General features: G+C 36.8%; 2 protein-coding genes across 5 annotated transcripts in view; one reads left to right on the top strand and one right to left on the bottom strand.

The window, feature by feature from the left end:
• Window positions 1–33: 33 nt before the first annotated feature.
• Window positions 34–17,713, bottom strand: part of LOC108768606 (spermatogenesis-associated protein 5) — a 115,155-nt gene continuing 97,475 nt past the window's right edge. Inside the window, exons 1-6 of one of the 3 annotated variants that reach the window (XM_018519093.1) lie at window positions 4,885–5,041; window positions 3,367–3,551; window positions 3,093–3,278; window positions 1,563–2,989; window positions 1,237–1,503; window positions 34–372 (exon numbers count right to left, since the gene is read on the bottom strand). In XM_018519093.1, coding sequence (XP_018374595.1) covers window positions 40–372; window positions 1,237–1,503; window positions 1,563–2,989; window positions 3,093–3,278; window positions 3,367–3,550 — 2,397 coding nt within the window. In that variant the 5' untranslated portion in view covers window position 3,551; window positions 4,885–5,041 and the 3' untranslated portion in view covers window positions 34–39. Of the gene's footprint in view, window positions 373–1,236; window positions 1,504–1,562; window positions 2,990–3,092; window positions 3,279–3,366; window positions 3,552–4,884; window positions 5,042–17,713 lie in introns of those variants that run through there. The other 2 variants (XM_018519095.1, XM_018519094.1) reach the window with 2 other exon arrangements.
• Window positions 10,428–17,002, top strand: LOC108768611 (uncharacterized). Of its 2 annotated transcripts, none has more exons than XM_018519107.1 (8): window positions 10,428–10,704; window positions 11,539–11,643; window positions 13,334–13,437; window positions 15,047–15,260; window positions 15,542–15,595; window positions 15,850–15,941; window positions 16,137–16,291; window positions 16,747–17,002. In XM_018519107.1, the coding sequence occupies exons 1-8, from the start codon at window positions 10,626–10,628 to the stop codon at window positions 16,802–16,804; spliced, it is 861 nt and encodes a 286-aa protein (XP_018374609.1). In that variant the 5' UTR covers window positions 10,428–10,625; the 3' UTR covers window positions 16,805–17,002. The 2 variants fall into 2 exon arrangements, with proteins under 2 accessions (XP_018374609.1, XP_018374608.1); XM_018519106.1 differs by having other exon boundaries at window positions 15,850–15,992.

The following is a 17,713-nucleotide window of genomic DNA, read 5'->3' as shown; positions in this document are numbered from 1 at the left end:
GTCTTTTCTCGTAATAAAAATACAATTCTTGTATAATTCTCATAAAACTTTATTCATATAATCCTTGTAAATCTTGATGAGGGAATCGGGCGTTCTAGGAGTGATGGCTAGAAATGCGGCGTCGAAATGTTCTTTGGTGACGAGAGTAGCGTTAATATCCTCTTCCAACGCCTTCATAGCAGCTTCATGGCATAACGCTTGAATTTCCGCGCCGGTGTAATCTTTTGTTCGGCTGACCAGTTCCACAATATTTACTTCTTCCTTTGCGATGTTCATATGTCGCAATTTTATCTCGAATATTTCTCGTCTGGTCTTCTCGTCTGGTAATCCCACGTATATGATACGATCTAATCGTCCAGGTCGGAGGAGTGCCTGAAATATTTATTGTTGCACTTTCTTATACAAAACAACCATTAAATAATTAAATTATTAATTACTTTATCAATTATGATCTCTATCGACGAAAAGAGATATTCTAAAAAGATTAAATAATATTTGATATTGAGAGAAACATTTAACTGAGAGATTAATTAAATTATTTTAATACATCTAAAGTTTTACAGCTGTTTTTGTATCTTTGATCATAACTGCATAATATAAAGTCACTATTTTTTTATATTTTGTGTGCTAAATTTAGCCCGAGGTGAATCTCCACAGCATTTCCTGTAAGTTACATAATGAGTTTCGACTCTAATATTCTTTATATTTAAGGTCAAACATCGGTGACCATCCAGCTTATTAACTGGTTATGGAAAATTTGATGTCGGAGTGAAATCACGGAATTTTATGATTTTGATTTGATACATTCACTGATGAAGGCTAGAAGTTAGCCGAAACGTTCGACAAAGAGATTATTTATAGAAGACTTTTTTCGTTTAATCGAATTAAATGCGCAATCATTACAGCGCCGATTTCTAAAAGCTCTTTTTGTAATTTGTCATTGTGCTAAATTTATTTTGCCTTTTTTATTAACCTTTAGAGGGCCGGTATTTTTGCCTTGAAATTTTGAATTTTTTAAATGTAAAATTCATGTATATATTGAATGTTTATGTCACGAGGAGACAATGAGTTTTCCATTGACCACTATAGTGGCCAGTCTGGCCCTCTAAAGGTTAATAAAGAGAACTTTCTTATTCTATTGTAAAAGGGATTGAGTCAGTAGTTCTTCAAATTGATTCTATTATCGTATTATATTTAATTATACTTTTATCAATTATATAAGATAGGAAATATTACTTTGTCAATTTTATCCGGTCGATTAGTAGCCGCTACCAGCGTGACGCTCCCCAAAGCGGTGACACCGTCGAGTTCAGTTAGTAACTGGGCTAATACTCGTTCCTGCACGTTACTTCCACTACCACCGGAAGACGAACCTCTCTCACCACCCAGTGCATCTATTTCGTCGATAAATATGATGGATGGTGCTACTTGTCTCGCCTTTCGGAATACTTCTCTTACAGCCTTCTCAGACTCGCCTACCCATTTCGAGAACAGCTCCGGGCCCTGCAAACAGTTGCACGATGTAACAATGGAGATATAAATAAGCGACTCAAACGACTTACCTTAATATTCAAAAAGTTAATTTTGCTCTCAGTAGCAAGAGCTTTCGCGATCATGGTTTTCGAGCATCCCGGCGGTCCAAACATTAAAACGCCCCTAGGAGGCGTAATGCCCATTCTTACGAAAGCTTCAGGATGTTTTAACGGCCAGTCGACAGACTGCTGTAATTTTAGTTTCAAGTCTTCTTGCCCACCGATATCCGACCATCTCACATTCGGTACCTCCACTAAAACTTCCTTCATCGCTGAAGGCTTTGTTACGGACAGAGCGTAATGAAAATCAGTCATTGTCACCTTTAGTTCATTTGGGTTATCTGATTTATCGTCGAACATAGCCTTATTCTTTTGACAGCATTTCACAGCGTTGATTATCGCTCTGGAGCACAAACCATACAGATCCGCGCCAACGAAGCCGTGAGTAACAAACGAGATATTCTGTATATCTTCACATGAAAGCGTATTGGGAATTTTCGCGAGTAATTTCATCAATATTTCCTTACGCATGTCTGGAGTCGGTACATAAATTTCGAAGTCCATGTCCAATCTTCCAGGTCTCCTCAGAGAACTGTCTACGAGATCTGATTTTGCGGTGGTAGCCATTACTAGCACATTGTTGTTGGTATTTTGCAGATCATCAAAAAGTGTTACTAATTGAGTCAGGACTCTCTTCTCGTGATCTGTACTGGAATTGTTTCTCTTAGGACACAGACTGTCCACATCTTCAAATAGTATTATACTGGGAGCGCTTGATATCGCTTTGCTAAACACTTCTTTGAGCTTACCCTCCGTTTCACCAACAGATTTACTGTAAATGTCCGAACTGTACACGGTAAACGTATTAACGTTACATTCTGAGATTATAGCGTTGGCTATCATGGATTTACCAACGCCAGAGGGGCCGTACAATAATATTCCTTTACAAATATTAAAGCGTTCAATACTTTTATACTTGCCAATGCCTATTGCCACTATGTCTCTTATATCGGATATAAGAGCGTCATATCCACCTATATCTTCAATTTTATGCCTTTCCTTTGCAACATTTTCTTTATCCTTATCCAGAATTGTCCACTTTGTTGTGTAGAGCGCTTTATAGAAGTCTACTTTTGTAGGAGATATTAGATTCATATCTTTGAAAGATTTTGATAGATCGTTTACATCCACTGTTTCAGTTGGCTTTTCCTTACTTTCCTCTGCTTTGATTCGAACAATTTTATATACCAACTTCTTTCCATAATACGGCACGCTTATCCTATTACCCACAGTAAATATTTTGTGTTCATTAAAATATTTTAGAATATTATCCAGTTCCACACTTACATCAGACAAACACTTTCCTTGTTGACTAATTACAATTTCCTTAGCGATATGGACAGTGGATGTCAAGGAACATATTTTGGTTAATCCTGACAGATTATTTAGGTCAATGGCTAAAAGTAATAAGAAACAGAATTATCATTAGTTTAGTTCATCAGTTAAATCTGTTATAAAAATTATAAAATTGAAATTGAACACTTGAAAATAAACACTTACCATGTTTTGTTAAAGAGACACTTGTCAAACTTTTATCATTAGTTGGCCAGGCTGTTTTCACAACTACCTCATCTGTCGTTGCAATAATGGTTGGTGATCCAATTGCGATCTCGCACAATTGTAAAGTGAACTGTGACACAAATACCATATCATTAGCGTCCTTCTCAGAAATGCGTTTGGGCAATTCTATGAGATACACAATACCGTGAATTAAAGACAGATGTAAATAAAAATTATATTATTACTAATTATGAAAATATCAATAGTCACATACCTTGTGTTTGGAAGACTTCTATTGTGCTATACAAAACTCCGTTAAGGACGAATGGATGGTCCCAATTTTCTGTGGAAGGTGGACAGCTTACCTCGTGCACAGAAATATCTTTTTGGGCCAGAGCACATTGACACTTGTCGCACTGCTGCCATGACGACAAGCTTTTTCTTGATTTAGTAGACATTCTGCAAAAGTAATAATTGATCCATCTTTTACTGAACCTGAAATTGCACTATTCATCTTAAGGAAATACTGGAGGGACCCAATTATCGTCATTGCAGTTTGATAAAAATCTTTGAATTGACTAAATGGAATAAAAAATCTTTGTACAGGATTGAAGTAATCAAAAAAACTTTTTTAACTTTTTTTTTATTTTAGTATAAAATCTACTGTATCACATCAGGGGATTTTGCATTTACTTTAATCTTGTAAAAAATTTTTTATTCTATTAGTCAATTTTGATCAAACTGCAATGTCGATAATAGGGTCCTTCCAGCACCTCCTTAATGTGGAAAGAAAAAAAAAAGAAAAAGATGAATAGTATAAGATGTTTAAAACAGATCTATTGTTAAATAAAAGCCGCGGTTCGATTCACGCTCACAACGTTTAACTTGGTACACATGTTAGTTTTCGGCACCCTTAATACACACGTTCAGTCATTCGTGTCTTGGCTTAATTTTTATCACTTTTACAATATAAATTATTAAATATATAAATTATATAAATTATATATTACACGATTTTTACATATATATTTTGACATCTTTAGAAAGTATTTGTGCAGTTATATATTCATAACAAATTGTAGATAAATTGTTGTAACTAAATATAGTTAACGAAATCAGAAAAATGCATTGTTTCATATAAAAATATAAAACTCTGAAACAAAAATGTTTAAAGGAAAAGTATGGTTCAGTATCTTAAAATTGACATTCCAAACTACAACAAAAAAAAAATAGTTCAAGTTTCGGCTGTTCAAAAAATTTAGTTATACAGTAATTTAAAAATGATGTTTTTTTAATATGCATGAATGACTATAAATTGAAGATATATTGCATTTACATTTAAAAACAATGAATTTTATTATTGTTATTGTATGAAAAAACTTGTAATTTATTAGGAAAATGTTTTTTATAACATTACAGACAACATGATGTGTAATATTACTGACAACATTTAGTACAAAGGTACCAAAAATTGCATTTATTAAGGGCTAATATGTTATTTTAGGGTTAAATTCTTTTTTTAATAATTCACACTCAGTACACATCTTGGGTCATTTGTCACCCAAAGGTGAACTTCGGAGTTATGCCAGTTAAAGGCACGAATTGAGGCCGGTAACGCACAAAACTTGTCCTCTAGATGCCAAACTTTTTTTAGGAATAGAAAAGAGACCGGTATTTGACCAAGTGCTCTTAGTGTTTAAAAAAAAAAGAAATAGGCAGGACACGAATGACCCAGACGTGTGTATAAGATGTTAAATATCATTTCGGTAATTCTCCAGAAGAGCTTACTCACCTCCAATTTCGATAAAATTAGGCTCATTCGACGCGTTTTTGCGTAAAATGAAAGAATTTAGCAGAAAAATGTCCGGGACTGCTCTGCGAAGCGAGATATTGAGCGTTAAAGTTGACAACTATTGAGGTTATGTCACTTCCGATTTCGATGAAATTTGGCTCATTCGACGCGTTTTTGCAAAATGAAAGAATCTGACAGAAAAAAATCCTGGATTGCTCTGCGAATCGAGACTATGAGCGTTAAAGTTGACTAAAGTATTACCACGTAACAGGATCAATAATCTGTTTGATCTGTCATGTGTAGACAGTGGAGTGCATAGACTGCATAGTGTATAGACTATCCTTATTGGTTCAGGGCGGCTATGCCCAAGAAATGTATAATGTATAGTGTATACCATGATAAAAATACAAGGGTATGCTCATCAATTGTCTAAAACTCGTTCAGCTTGCGCATGTCCTTGCTACGTCATATTCGGGTACGCGTTGATTGGTCGGTTCTGATTCGGGTGCAATCGGTGGTTATCGGTCGTAATTTATCATGGCGTCCATGGCGTAGTGCACGTTGTCATCGGTAGAAGTTAATGTTAAAAATATTTTCACGATGACCTGCATAGTGAAAGGATGCGGCAATTATATGAAAAAAACAAAAAAAACTGAGGGAAGTAAAATTAAATATTTTACCTTTCCAAAACAATCTGAAATTGCTGAACAGTGGCGTAAGCCACTCGTTGTGACGTAAGCAAGGACAAAAATCTGATTGGTCATGCGCATGAGCATACCCTTGTCTTTTTATCATGGTGTATACTAATTCACCTTCTTAAGTATACATATTTTCGATAGAATTCTACTGCTGCCTCTGTATTCTATAACTCGTTATGCAGTCGTTATGTGTTCATAACGACAGCAGCGCAGCTTTTTTACCATATAAAATATTTGCGCGACTGTTGTTATGAGCACATATATAATAGCCCTTCTACAATAAGCCGCAAATCAGAAGTTCTAAACGATCTTAAGTCATAATCGGTGAAGTTGGCCAATAGCCAACTTGAACGACTTGGTTAAGACTGGTTAAGACTTCTGATGTTCTGACTTGCTACTTATAGTAGAAGGCCCATAACGATCGCATAAACGAGAATTCCGACAGTTGCACAGCTTTTTTTTACCATATAAAATATCTGCGCGACTGTCGTTGTGAACACATAACAATCGCATAACGATCAGTTACAAAATTCCACTGTTGAAATATAACTCATGTCGTAATCTTTGTCTTTATTCGACGTGCGTTGGGTTTAGTAGTGTTATTTTTCGGCTTTCGTAAATTATAACCACATTACACGGATCAAGTATAATTATTATGACTACTCTTAACAATAATGACTAACTGATGAAGGAAGTGCAGAAGAATAAAGATGTTATTCTGTATGAGATATTATATGCATATAATGGGAGTTTTCCAAAAGATACAATTTTGCTAGGAGATACGTACAATTGTTAGACACTGGAGCACCGTCGTGTAAAGTTGACAATGCGTTCAGAAGACGAAACCGTCCAGTAAATTCTCACTGCTTAATTATTTTTATAATTTTACGTCCTTTTGTTGGGCCCAAGGTTTTAAGGTAGTACACTCGCAAACTGAAAATAGAATTTCTTGAAATTGATGCTATACGTATTTTAACAGAAGACGTTGTTACCCTTGTGTAAGCAATTGAAAGCCGCACTTTTTATACGTATCGCCTACACAAAATTAATGGTCGCGTTCAGCAGACTCAACTGTTGTGGAGAGGATCCGTGAATGCTCGCTGCTATTGGATAATCTAGAAGAATACACCAATAGCAGCGAGTGCTCACGGATCTGCTCGATAATAGTTGAGTCTGCTGAACGCGACCAAAGAAAATGTCGCGTTTCTTTCTGAAGGGCCTAAATTAACTAGCAGTGACATCCCAGCAAACGAGAAATTATTGAAAAATATTGGAAATTATTCATTGAAATGATGTCGAATCAAGTTTTTGAATTTTTTAAATTCTTTTCTATCCGTAATTCGCTTGAATCAGTAATTATGGATTGGTTATTTACTTTCTGTATCTCATCCAATGTGCATAGAAATGAAACATACGATCAATCCGGTTGAATCCGTAATTATGTATTGGTATCTTACCCAATATTCAACGCAATGAACTAATTTTGAATTTAACGCGCGATGAAGAATTGTCTAACATGAGAGACCCACCAAGTGCTAGTTGCGATCTCGGCAAGTGATATCGTTAAAAAGCACGCATCGAGGTAATAGGTCTGTTTTTTATTGCTGCACTCTGAACCAGTGCAATAAGTTAAAGTGAAACAAACGTATATTTGTTTCACTTCAACTTATTGCACTGTGTGTACTAGTTCAGAAAGTGCGGCAATAAAAAACAGACCTAATATACATAAGTCCTTACCTCCCAAACAAAAACTCCGGTGTGATATACAGAGTGTGTAACATTGCGGATTCACGGCGACAAGGTAATTTTTAGAAGAGGTAATTTCTAGACTCTGGCCACAATGCAGGTTATATACGGGAGTCATACCCTGTTGCCGTGAATCCGTAATGTTGTATACTCTGGGTATAGTACTAGGGCTCATTCATATATCTGTGATTATTATCTTGGTGCATACTTTACCATTTCATTTCTGAATCTATATATAAATTTACTAGAGTTTATTATTATACTTATCTAGACGTATAGAAACGGACTCAGCGTATTCAGTCTCTACAAAATTCAATAATTTTTCACGAATTACGCGGATTCGAAAACTTGATTCATATGAATTTATCCAATCCAATCCGTTCTTGTTTGCTGAGATGTTAATAAGAAACGAGTATGCGAGTAAGGAATTTGAAAAGGATACTATGAAACAAATGTCATTTAATATTTTACCATTTAGTTTGGAAAAGAGTCGTGACAAGAATTCAATTTTCGTAAACATTTGTTAATACGTCATATGAATCGAAGGGAGGTAGCAATGAGCTACGTTAGGCTGCGTCTATCATTGTTCACTTTTTGAGCGTGTGCTCGCGGCTATGAACAGGCGTAATCAAATGTTTTCTCTCACTGGCGGGAATGGAAAGTGATAGTAACAAACGCGCGAATGGAATTAACTTCTAATCATATTATCGCGAGTATACTATCTTAAAAGTTTCTTATTATCTCACTCACACTACAGTAAGCATAAAAACGAAACTTATCCTAAATGTATTGACGAATAGTAATAAACAATCAATTATAGTACTAATTTACCCGGTAGCTTCTTCAGAATCCAGTCTAATAATTTTTCTTCAATAATTTTTTTCTCAAATTCTATCACCTTGACAGAAAAGCTGTGAGAGATAGAAATTGTTTATTTTCTCCTCATAGAACTAAGAATTTTTTCAAAATTTTTCGTCAATTTTTTTTGTGCTGCATTTTTTATATATGTATACAGAGTGATTCGTATAAAGTGACCGGTTTGTTTATTAGCGAAATTTGAAGACATACGGAAAAATGGTTTATACCAACATGTTCAGTACAAAGAGGGATATCGTATAGTGAAAATAATTATTTTATGGATGGACGCAATGGGGATATTTCGAACATTTCAAGGTGGATTTTATTTTCTTAAATGGAACATCCTACTTTTTATTCCAGTATCTAAGGCGTCGTCTACAATACACGGAGTAAGAAATAAGAGTAAGAAATTGACCAATCACAGTCGAATGTGAGAAGAATAATCGACTGTGATTGGTCAATTTCTTACTCTTCTTACTCCGTGTATTGTAGACGGGCCTTAATAGCTGATGTCAAGAGCTTTTCAAAACACTTTGATAAAGTTATTTTTCATTTAGTACTTTTCGAGTTATGAAGCTCGAAAGTTACAGTACCGCCGGCATTAGCATTACCACCGACGAGATACAATTAAAGACCGTCTGGCATATTAAACCACTGTCATATTATTGCTCCGTTTTCAAAAATCCTGACAAGGAATGTACTTTTTATCCATTTCTTTTTTTAACTGCCTATATTTCTAGTAGATTTTCCTTAGTAAATTCACGATAAATTCGTCTTCCATTCTCTCTTCCTTTTCTCCGCTTTGTATCAACATTCTATACACCACTGGATCGGACAACTCCGTCGAATAATGTCCTCTCCCCCAAGCTCTCTCCGGCGGGTGAACGAAATTGAGATTCGCGCGCGCGGTAATTTATGGATAATGATAATGACCTCTCTCACGCGAACCTCTCAACGATCCTGACGGTAACGGGGATGTTAACGAGCGCGGAGGGTGGGGAAGGAGGGCAAGAGATCTCCCCGTGTAATCAGATGCGATGATGCTGCAACCGGACGAATGATTCCCCCTTTCCCTGGGCCGCGGCAAAAAGCAGAAGGGACAAATAATCCTTTTTGGATCCTTTTTCTCCTATATCCTGCTTCCTCTTCGCCCTGAATTCCAGCAACAAAAATATCATTATAAGAGAACGGAAAGAGATGAGAGAAAGTCACGAAAGGTTCTACCAGGAAAACGAGATATATTATCTTTTATGAAATGGTATTATGTGAAATGATATTGATTAGATATCTGTCTCAGAATAGGACAGATATCTAATCAAGAAAGATCCTCTTGTGCTGTTAAAGCGTACTGAACATATCGCGAATTCGAGGAACAATCGTGCGTTCTCATGATTTCGGATTGCGTTCCAAGAAGTCAATAATAGAAGATAATGACTGCGTTCAGTACGCTGGAAAAAATTAATTAAATCTTAACACATCCCAAACAACAAAGTGTCTAAAATTATGACATGAGGCGTCTTTAAATCGTCTTTTAGACGCAAAAAAACGTCTTATAACCTGATTTTAGACACTTTTTGTTATCTGGAATATTTCTTTAAACAAGTACTAAGTAACAACAAGTACTGTAAGTAAACATTTACTTACAGTAAATAAATAATTACTCAATAAGAAAAATGAAAGTCGAATCTGAGAAGAATAATCGATTATGATTGGTTTCTTACGACTTAACACTTAAAACTTAGATAATTACTTATTATTGTAGAAAGCAAATTATATGTGTGTACGTTCTACTGAACCGGTAAAACATGCGCTAAATATATAGAGCGATAAAGAAAAAAATGAAAGATCCCGACAATCATTAACTACGAATCAGAGTTATTCCTTCACGAGATTCATCGCGTACGTCTTCGTTCCACCTTACGCTCATCTGTAGAGGTGTAAGAAACGAAAAAATACCCGGGATGGCCAATCGGAACGTACGTTCGCGAGCGTAAAACCGAGCGGCCGTCGACGGTGACCGGGTCGGCAAGAGACCGTGATGGACGGTCCGTCACGAGGCGGGTCCCGTCCACCAAACGAGATTAATAGAGATCCGCTGCTGTCAGCCGGACGTCTCCCAGCCGGCTACTGCAGACGACCAGTCTTCCCGCAGATTGCAAGCTGCGTAGGCAGCACGAGCTCGATACGCGATCGATCCTTCATAAAAAGCTCCGATACCGATCCTTCGACCAGGATCCAACTTACCCTCGCGTATCTGCCGCGTTCTCTGAAAAAAAAGCAGCGGTATCGCACATGCTTCGAAACCATCCTCTGGTGATTCGGAGATTCGCGACACGATCGTGAGAGAGATCACGAGGTGGATCGGTCTCTCCTTTTCGTCGGTGCGAACGTTCCTGCGTTTGTTATCCGCATTTGTCATCCTCGACAATCGGTATTGATATGCGCGTACAAAACACGAGGGGACGATGGACCGTCCTCGCTGGTTTCGCTATAGTTTGCGTGGCTAATTTGCGATTAGGTAACGCTGCTGATCAGCCTCTCCCTTTTTCTCCGTTCTGCTTTCGTCTCATCCGTCAGAGCACACGTAGCGATATATTGTACATAAATTCTATGTTCAGAATTATAGAATATACTCTCTAAATTCTTTAGAATGGATTCTTACTCTAAAGAATAAAAATTTTGCCACTCTTGAAAAAGATTTTGAACCTTTAAGAGATTTCATTCTTTAGAGTGAGATTTCACTCTCAAAAATATTTAGAGAGTAAAAAAACAGCATCTATATTTTTAAGGATGAAATTTTTAATATTTTTTCGAATGAATCTCTAATAAAAGAACGTATGAGACAAAAAATCTGGATTTACTCTCAAATATTAAAATTCAATTTACAATTCTTATACATAATTACAATTTTTATAAAATTTTTATGCCAGATGCATTCCGAATATTAATAATAATAATGGAATTTTAAGGAGTTACAATCTTGATGCTACGCACAATAATCTTTGCTTCTTTCATGATGACAGAATCGTTTGGCAAAAGAGAAGATCCATCTCTTTCTCCCCACATAATGAAAAATCGAACTCACCAAAATTACACCAAATTCCATTGTTGTTTCAAAAAGAATAGTCTGCAACAAGCGATGTAATTTCAATTGTGCATCCAAATTTTGAGTCTAAATTAGAATCTAGCATTTTAGTTTTTAATTTTGTTTAAATCGACCAGATATAGACTTATTTTATGTCATTAATATCACATCGTTTAAGGAGCGTCTAACTCCTGTCTAAGTCCGATCATAAATTTTAAATTCATCGATTAAGTTCCATTCGTGATCGCCTCGATTTTTGTTGCTTAGCTTTTTGCGAGAAGGAATCGGGAAATGAGGGAAAAGTGCATTCAGAAGAACCGCGACAGCACACGTGTTGCGCCCGACACGAGAAGATGATCGAAGTTGGATACGGTGAGCGTTTAAATTAAAAGATCGATTATTTTTTAATCGTTTCTGCTTTTAACTATAGATATCAATCTAATGTATATTAAAAAAAAGAGGAAGAAAGAAAATGCAATATTCGAGGAGGAAACTTGAGCAAAATATGAATTGTTAATAAATTCATTCAGTTAGAAAGGTCCAATCTCATTCGTGTGTACATCACAATGAATTGATACCTCCATCCCGTGTTTTAAGAGGAAAAGAACAGAACATCCGGTCGTGGGTAAATTTATTTATTTTGTGATTAGTTTCAAAGTAAATAACGTTCATATTAACGTAGTATGCACATGCGTAAATAAGAAACTAAATTTGAGTCAAACTAAATACATTGTCTTGAGTTAACTTAACTTCATTGTTTTACTCAAATCAACGACACATTGATTAGGAACTGTGGCGACTTATAGAAATGATTAAAAATAACTGAAATTGGTATAATTTGGAATTATGAATTTAACAGCGTACTTGGGGGAAAAACAATGAGTAATACGATTAAACATTCGCGCGCGACTGGATAAAATATTTTCATTCGTCTAGAATCGAAATTTCGCATCGCGCGTCGACCGCGTCAGATTCTCCCGTCAATCTATTGGCTTCAATTGAACGGCGGTGACGTTTGACCGCTTATGAAGAAGGAGATGACTCGCCAGCATTTTAATCGAAATTAATATTTCAATTAGAACACCGTATGCCTTCCACCAAACGATCTTCCCCCAATTCGCTTACTTTGGATGACAACCGACATATTTCTCTCGAAATCCTCGAGTCATATTTTTATTCGTATGTAACATAACGCGATAAATCGCGCAGAACCTTTCCCCTCACGACGTTGATGACAAATACTCCTGCATTCCGAGTCCCAGACGTTCACGTGCAAAAATAACAAAGTTGTACACACCCTGCGATTCGATCGCCCACCCCCAGGCGCGCCACCTCTTCTTAGGCTTCCTCTTTCTTTCTCTTTAATTACTCTGACGAAAATAAAAATTAGAAGTAAGTCGAATCGAGACAACGAAACGTAAAGAAAGCCTAAACATCTCTATATTTCGTTGTCTCAATTTTCGCCTTCTAAAAACTTCGTTAATGCTCCTGTTACTTTTAGGCCCTGCGCACAATAGAACACTGAAAGAAAAGATTGGTTGCTGCAGCAAATTAGATGGTTAAATATGGCATAACATTTTTAATTAGCCGTAGCAACCAATTTTTGGCCAATCGAAAACCTATACTGACATTGCGGATAGGCTAATACAACCAACAATTGGCTGCAGCAACCAAAAATTGGCTGTTGCAACCAATTAAAAATGCTATGCCATATTTTACCATCTAATTTGCTGCAGCAGCTAATCTTTTCTTTTAGTGAAGGAATAAGGAATTAGAAATAAAGAATAAATGATTTCAATCTATCAGAAACCGTGTATTCCGATGTATCTGATTTCTGATAGGTTAAAATCTTTTATTCTTTATTCTAATTCCTTATTTCTTCTATTGTGCGCAGGGCTTTACGCTCCGATTTTTATTTTTGCCAGGGTTTTTAATGATGTGATTAAATAAATCCGCGTGCTGTTTTTCCCGAAAGTTATGTCCAATCGATGTCATATATACCGACCTGTTTTTTGCTGCAACAAAAAAAGTATGCCTAACATGGATCGATTTTGTTTTGTAGGGATATCCGGGGAAGTTATCCGGATCGACGCTGGACATTGCCGAAAGTTATGCCCGCGACACGTGTCCGACGATCCTGGGGATGCCAGTCGACCAGCGGTGCAGGTAAGTCACCGTACCGCTGGTTGAAAGAAAAGATTGGCTGAGTATGGCATAGCATTTTTAACTGGTTGCAGCCAATTTTTGGTTGCATTAGCCTATCGATACTGACATTGCGAATAAGCTAACGCAACCAAAAGTTGGCTGCTGCAGCCAATTAAAAATGTTGTGTCATATTTTACCATCTAATTTGCTGCAGCAGCCAATCTTTTTTTTCAGTGTACGAAACTCTTTCCTCGCTTCGATCATGTGGAAGACATAACATACTTTACATCGGTGTAAACAGATTCCGATCGACAACGTGGAATCGCAATCTCTACGTTTAGATTAACAAGTAAAATTTAGATCGACAAACAAAACGAAAAGTCTGCAAAATCCTTTCAACATGCTGTTAGCATGCTGCAAATGCTTGCCGTCTGGCATCATTGGTTTACTATTTACGCGTTCAGTCACACGTGGTATAAATAGTCTCGTCTGACGGTTACGAATGACTTCGTTGTCAAATTTTATCTTAATCCATCGTCGAAAGGGTAAAAAAATCTTATCCTACGTAGGATAGATTCCTTGCAAACGATCGTCCTTTTCGATACTCATATCTTCCTGAATGATATTCCGGATCTTTCGGCCAGTCGGAGGAGGGCTATTTTCGTTACGTGACGCAACCTGATCGGTTGATGGCGCGGATACGGTCTTTTACAGCAGCCGTGCTAAATGATGGCTCGTTGAGGCTGGACCCGATGGAATACCGGAGAAAGGGGGCTGTTGAACGAGATGGAGGCGTTGAACGCGAAACGCAAGGCGATCAAGGCGATATGTTTTGCGTCCTTCGAAGGTCGAATCGGCACCCGCGGTCACCGATCCTCTCGGCGGCGCCGGAATGTCCAGCCACTAAATCCCGGAATTATGCATCCGCTGGATCCCACTGGATGGATGACGGCGGTCGCCGGGGGGAAAGATTTATTGAAATGACTCTAATATGATCCTCGATAAGCGATGATGCGAGTGTATCTTTATTACGGCCATCGTAAAACAGCCGAGAGCCATTTTTCTTTTTTTATGCTAAAACGGTGAAGCAGTCGCATATTGATTAGTTAGCGAACTATTATGGTTATTTTACAATGTGCTTTTTGTTTTCTGTTTCTTGCTTTTTGATATTTTTTATATCTTGTCTTTTTGCTTCTTATCCGATTTTTTGTTTTATGTCGCTCGAGATAAAAGTTAACGAACTTCGGAAGAAACAGGAAACACACGTAGTAAGAAATATAATTGTCGATAAAATAGTTACAAAGGGGGAAGAAGCAAGAGGCAAAAAGCAAAAAACAGGAAACAAAGAGCACATTGTAGAATAGGCTTTAGCAATGTATATTAACTCCTGGGTGTAAGAAATCTTTACTTCTTTTTTATTCTGTGATATTCAAACCTTTTCCTTTTTTCGGCAATTTTTTGAGATACCTTAAAAGAGTCTTTCAACAATATTCGACATGATCATCAAAGAAAATTATGGATTCAAGAATTAATCTACGCGTCAATTTATTACAATGTTACAATGTTTTAGAACAGAATGTTGTCTCTTTTCCCATATAATTGTTCACGAATATTTCTGCTTGTTTTTCAGAAATGTTCATCGGATTTCCATTGTCGCGCGAGAGCCGCCAAGCTGGAACGAGTATCTACGTTGCAGGGTGTTCGCGTAATCGAGGCTATAGATGCCTGTGATTGCTCGCCAGAAACGTCCTGCAGACGAGAATCCTATATCCATTATGTACATTCCGGTACGCCGCACCAAGCAGTCGTGGACATCGGAGTTTGTATCGGTCATTGCGCCAAAGGTATCAAACTCGTAAGAACTTTCCGAGCCGTGACTGAAGGTGGCTGGTAGACCAGTTGCACAAAGATAATCACGGTTGGACCATCATAAAAAGAAATATGATGGTCCAGCCGCGATTATCTTTGCACACGTTGTTATCAGCGACAGTTATTTCAAATATTCTGATTCTCCAATATTTTCTATGATTTTCTCTTTATCTATCTTATTCACTTTTATGTATAATTTAAAATTTTTGTGGGATCTGAAAATTAAAATTAACATTTTATTTATGTGTCTTTCAAGATCTGGGTTGTAAGCCGGTCCGGAATAACACAATCAGCGCCAAAGGGCCAAATGGTACGTAAAATAAACATGAGATTAAGGTCTCCATTTTGTAACTCTTAATGACAGTGTCAATGTCGTTACATTGTCGTTGTGCATGCAGGTTTTATATATGAAAAATGTAATGATAACGATAATATAACTAAATTCCGTCAAAAATATAACGAAATAATAATATCGAGACTTCCATTAAGGGCACAGAAAATAGAAGCCTAAAAATCAAAGTCATTTATAAATATATTTGCATTAAAAATTGTGTCATTTTCTAGGTGACGAGATTTACCAAGTAGTCGAGAAATGCGGTTGTGCCGGTCATTGTTACCGAATGGACCACATGGAAACTGTGCTGGATTACAGCGAGGTGACGATCAAAGAGGGTACAAATACGACTGACGTGAGACCTGTGACCCGAGTATGAAATATATATTCGATAACTAATTGTTACAGAGAATAAGGACTTTACGTCGATGGTGTATATACATTATTTTGCGGCTTTGTTGGAATTTTTTTTTAAATATTTTTTCGTCCCTTCTATTTTGTCTGTTATTTTTGACAGCAAATAAACGTCGGTCAATGCGTCGGAACGTGTCCGGGAAATGAAACAGAGACCTGTCTTCTACGAGATAAAAAAGAGCCGTCCAGATGCCTAGCCGGTCTGTATTCGAAGCAGCACACTTGCACACCGGCCAGATTTAAAGTGCACGAGTACAGGTAGAATTATTATTCCATGATTACTCCAATTTAAAAATTCCAACTATTATCATGTACTCTCTAAATTTCTTGAAGTGAACCTCTCACTTCAAAAGAGTTAAAAAAATGCCATTATTGAAAAAGAGTGAAAAATTTGCGCTCTTGAATAAGAGTGGCAGATTTTCACTCATTTTTTTTTTGGAGTGATTTCACACTTTTAAAGTGAGATTTATTCCAAAAAAAGAATGATATTTCTTTTCTTTGGAAGAAATGTCACTTTAAAAAAAAAAGCGAGAATCTGCCACTCTTATTCAAGAGAGTGCAAATTTTTTTCTCTTCTTCAATAATGGCAGTATTTTAACTTGTTTGAAGTAAGATTTTACTCCAAGCAATTTAGAGAATACATTGAAAGAAAAAAATTTAATTTCCAATCAAATATTTAATGTTTATTAATTTATCATATTTGGAACCTGTAGGACCCGACGAGGAGCGAAGAGAGAGATAATTCAAATTACTCAGTGTGCCTGTGTCTAGACTGAAAATATTATTCCGTCGTGAATAGCTTAAATCGAATCGAAGATGACAAAAAAAAGCAAAAGAAAGCAATACGAAGAAAGAAAAAGAGAGAGAGAGAGAGAGAGAGAGAGAGAGAGAGAGAAAGACAGCTTGTTAAACATATTTTGCGCATACATTCATGTTCCTAGGTACATCATGTACCTACAAATCCATATGGCTAAATAAATCAACAATGTTTTTACGAATAAGACGAATATCTTTCTTCCTATCTAGTGGTACTTCCTATATATTATATAAATATATATAACCTATATATTATATTTATCGCGATGAATATGAAGCTTTTATGAAGGGAAGCAAGTTTAACGAGGACATTTTTTGATTTTTTGTGCTTACGTTATGTCTGCATTAAAGCGGCAAATCGACCTCCTTTACGTGCCTGATTGTCCCAATTTTAGTAGGACACACCCACGAAAAGTTGTTTACTACAATAGAGTCAATCACGCGCTAAAATTAGAGATTCCTCGATAAATATAGCTCTATCGCGTCCAACAATTGATAAATATTTCGCTACGACTTTTGCAATCTGGGCGTATGATGACGTTGGTCCGCCACGTGGGTGGACGTTTATCGATAAGCGAGGTTTTGCATAACGCGATTATTGGCCGACAATGCAACGCGAACGGCTCCGCAATCGGATAAAGTTTCAAATTAGAAAAATAAAAATCGTACGAAAATATAGTTGACGGACAAGAAAAATTTATCGAAATAAATAATCGGCCCTCGCGAGTCTCTCGTTAGAGAGGGACAAATAAATCGTCGACGTCAAATCCGCCTAAATATCGCCGCGTGACAAATCACATAACTCGGCACTTACGAATCCGCGGAATTTAGGAAGCGCTTGCTGTTTTTAATAGCCACGCGGTG

Source organism: Trachymyrmex cornetzi, unplaced genomic scaffold (assembly GCF_001594075.2).
Source record: "Trachymyrmex cornetzi isolate Tcor2-1 unplaced genomic scaffold, Tcor1.1 scaffold811, whole genome shotgun sequence".
Lineage (NCBI taxonomy): Eukaryota > Metazoa > Arthropoda > Insecta > Hymenoptera > Formicidae > Trachymyrmex > Trachymyrmex cornetzi.
This window is presented reverse-complemented; position numbering and strand designations above follow the sequence as displayed.

Bases quoted from the DNA above. Each gene is read 5' to 3' on its own strand.
- LOC108768611 (XM_018519106.1), top strand. From the start codon at position 10,626: ATGCGCGTACAAAACACGAGGGGACGATGGACCGTCCTCGCTGGTTTC. The intron at 10,705-11,538 runs GTAACGCTGCTG...TTTGTTGCTTAG, and splicing joins CGTGGCTAATTTGCGATTAG to CTTTTTGCGAGAAGGAATCG. The intron at 15,596-15,849 runs GTACGTAAAATA...GTCATTTTCTAG, and splicing joins CAGCGCCAAAGGGCCAAATG to GTGACGAGATTTACCAAGTA.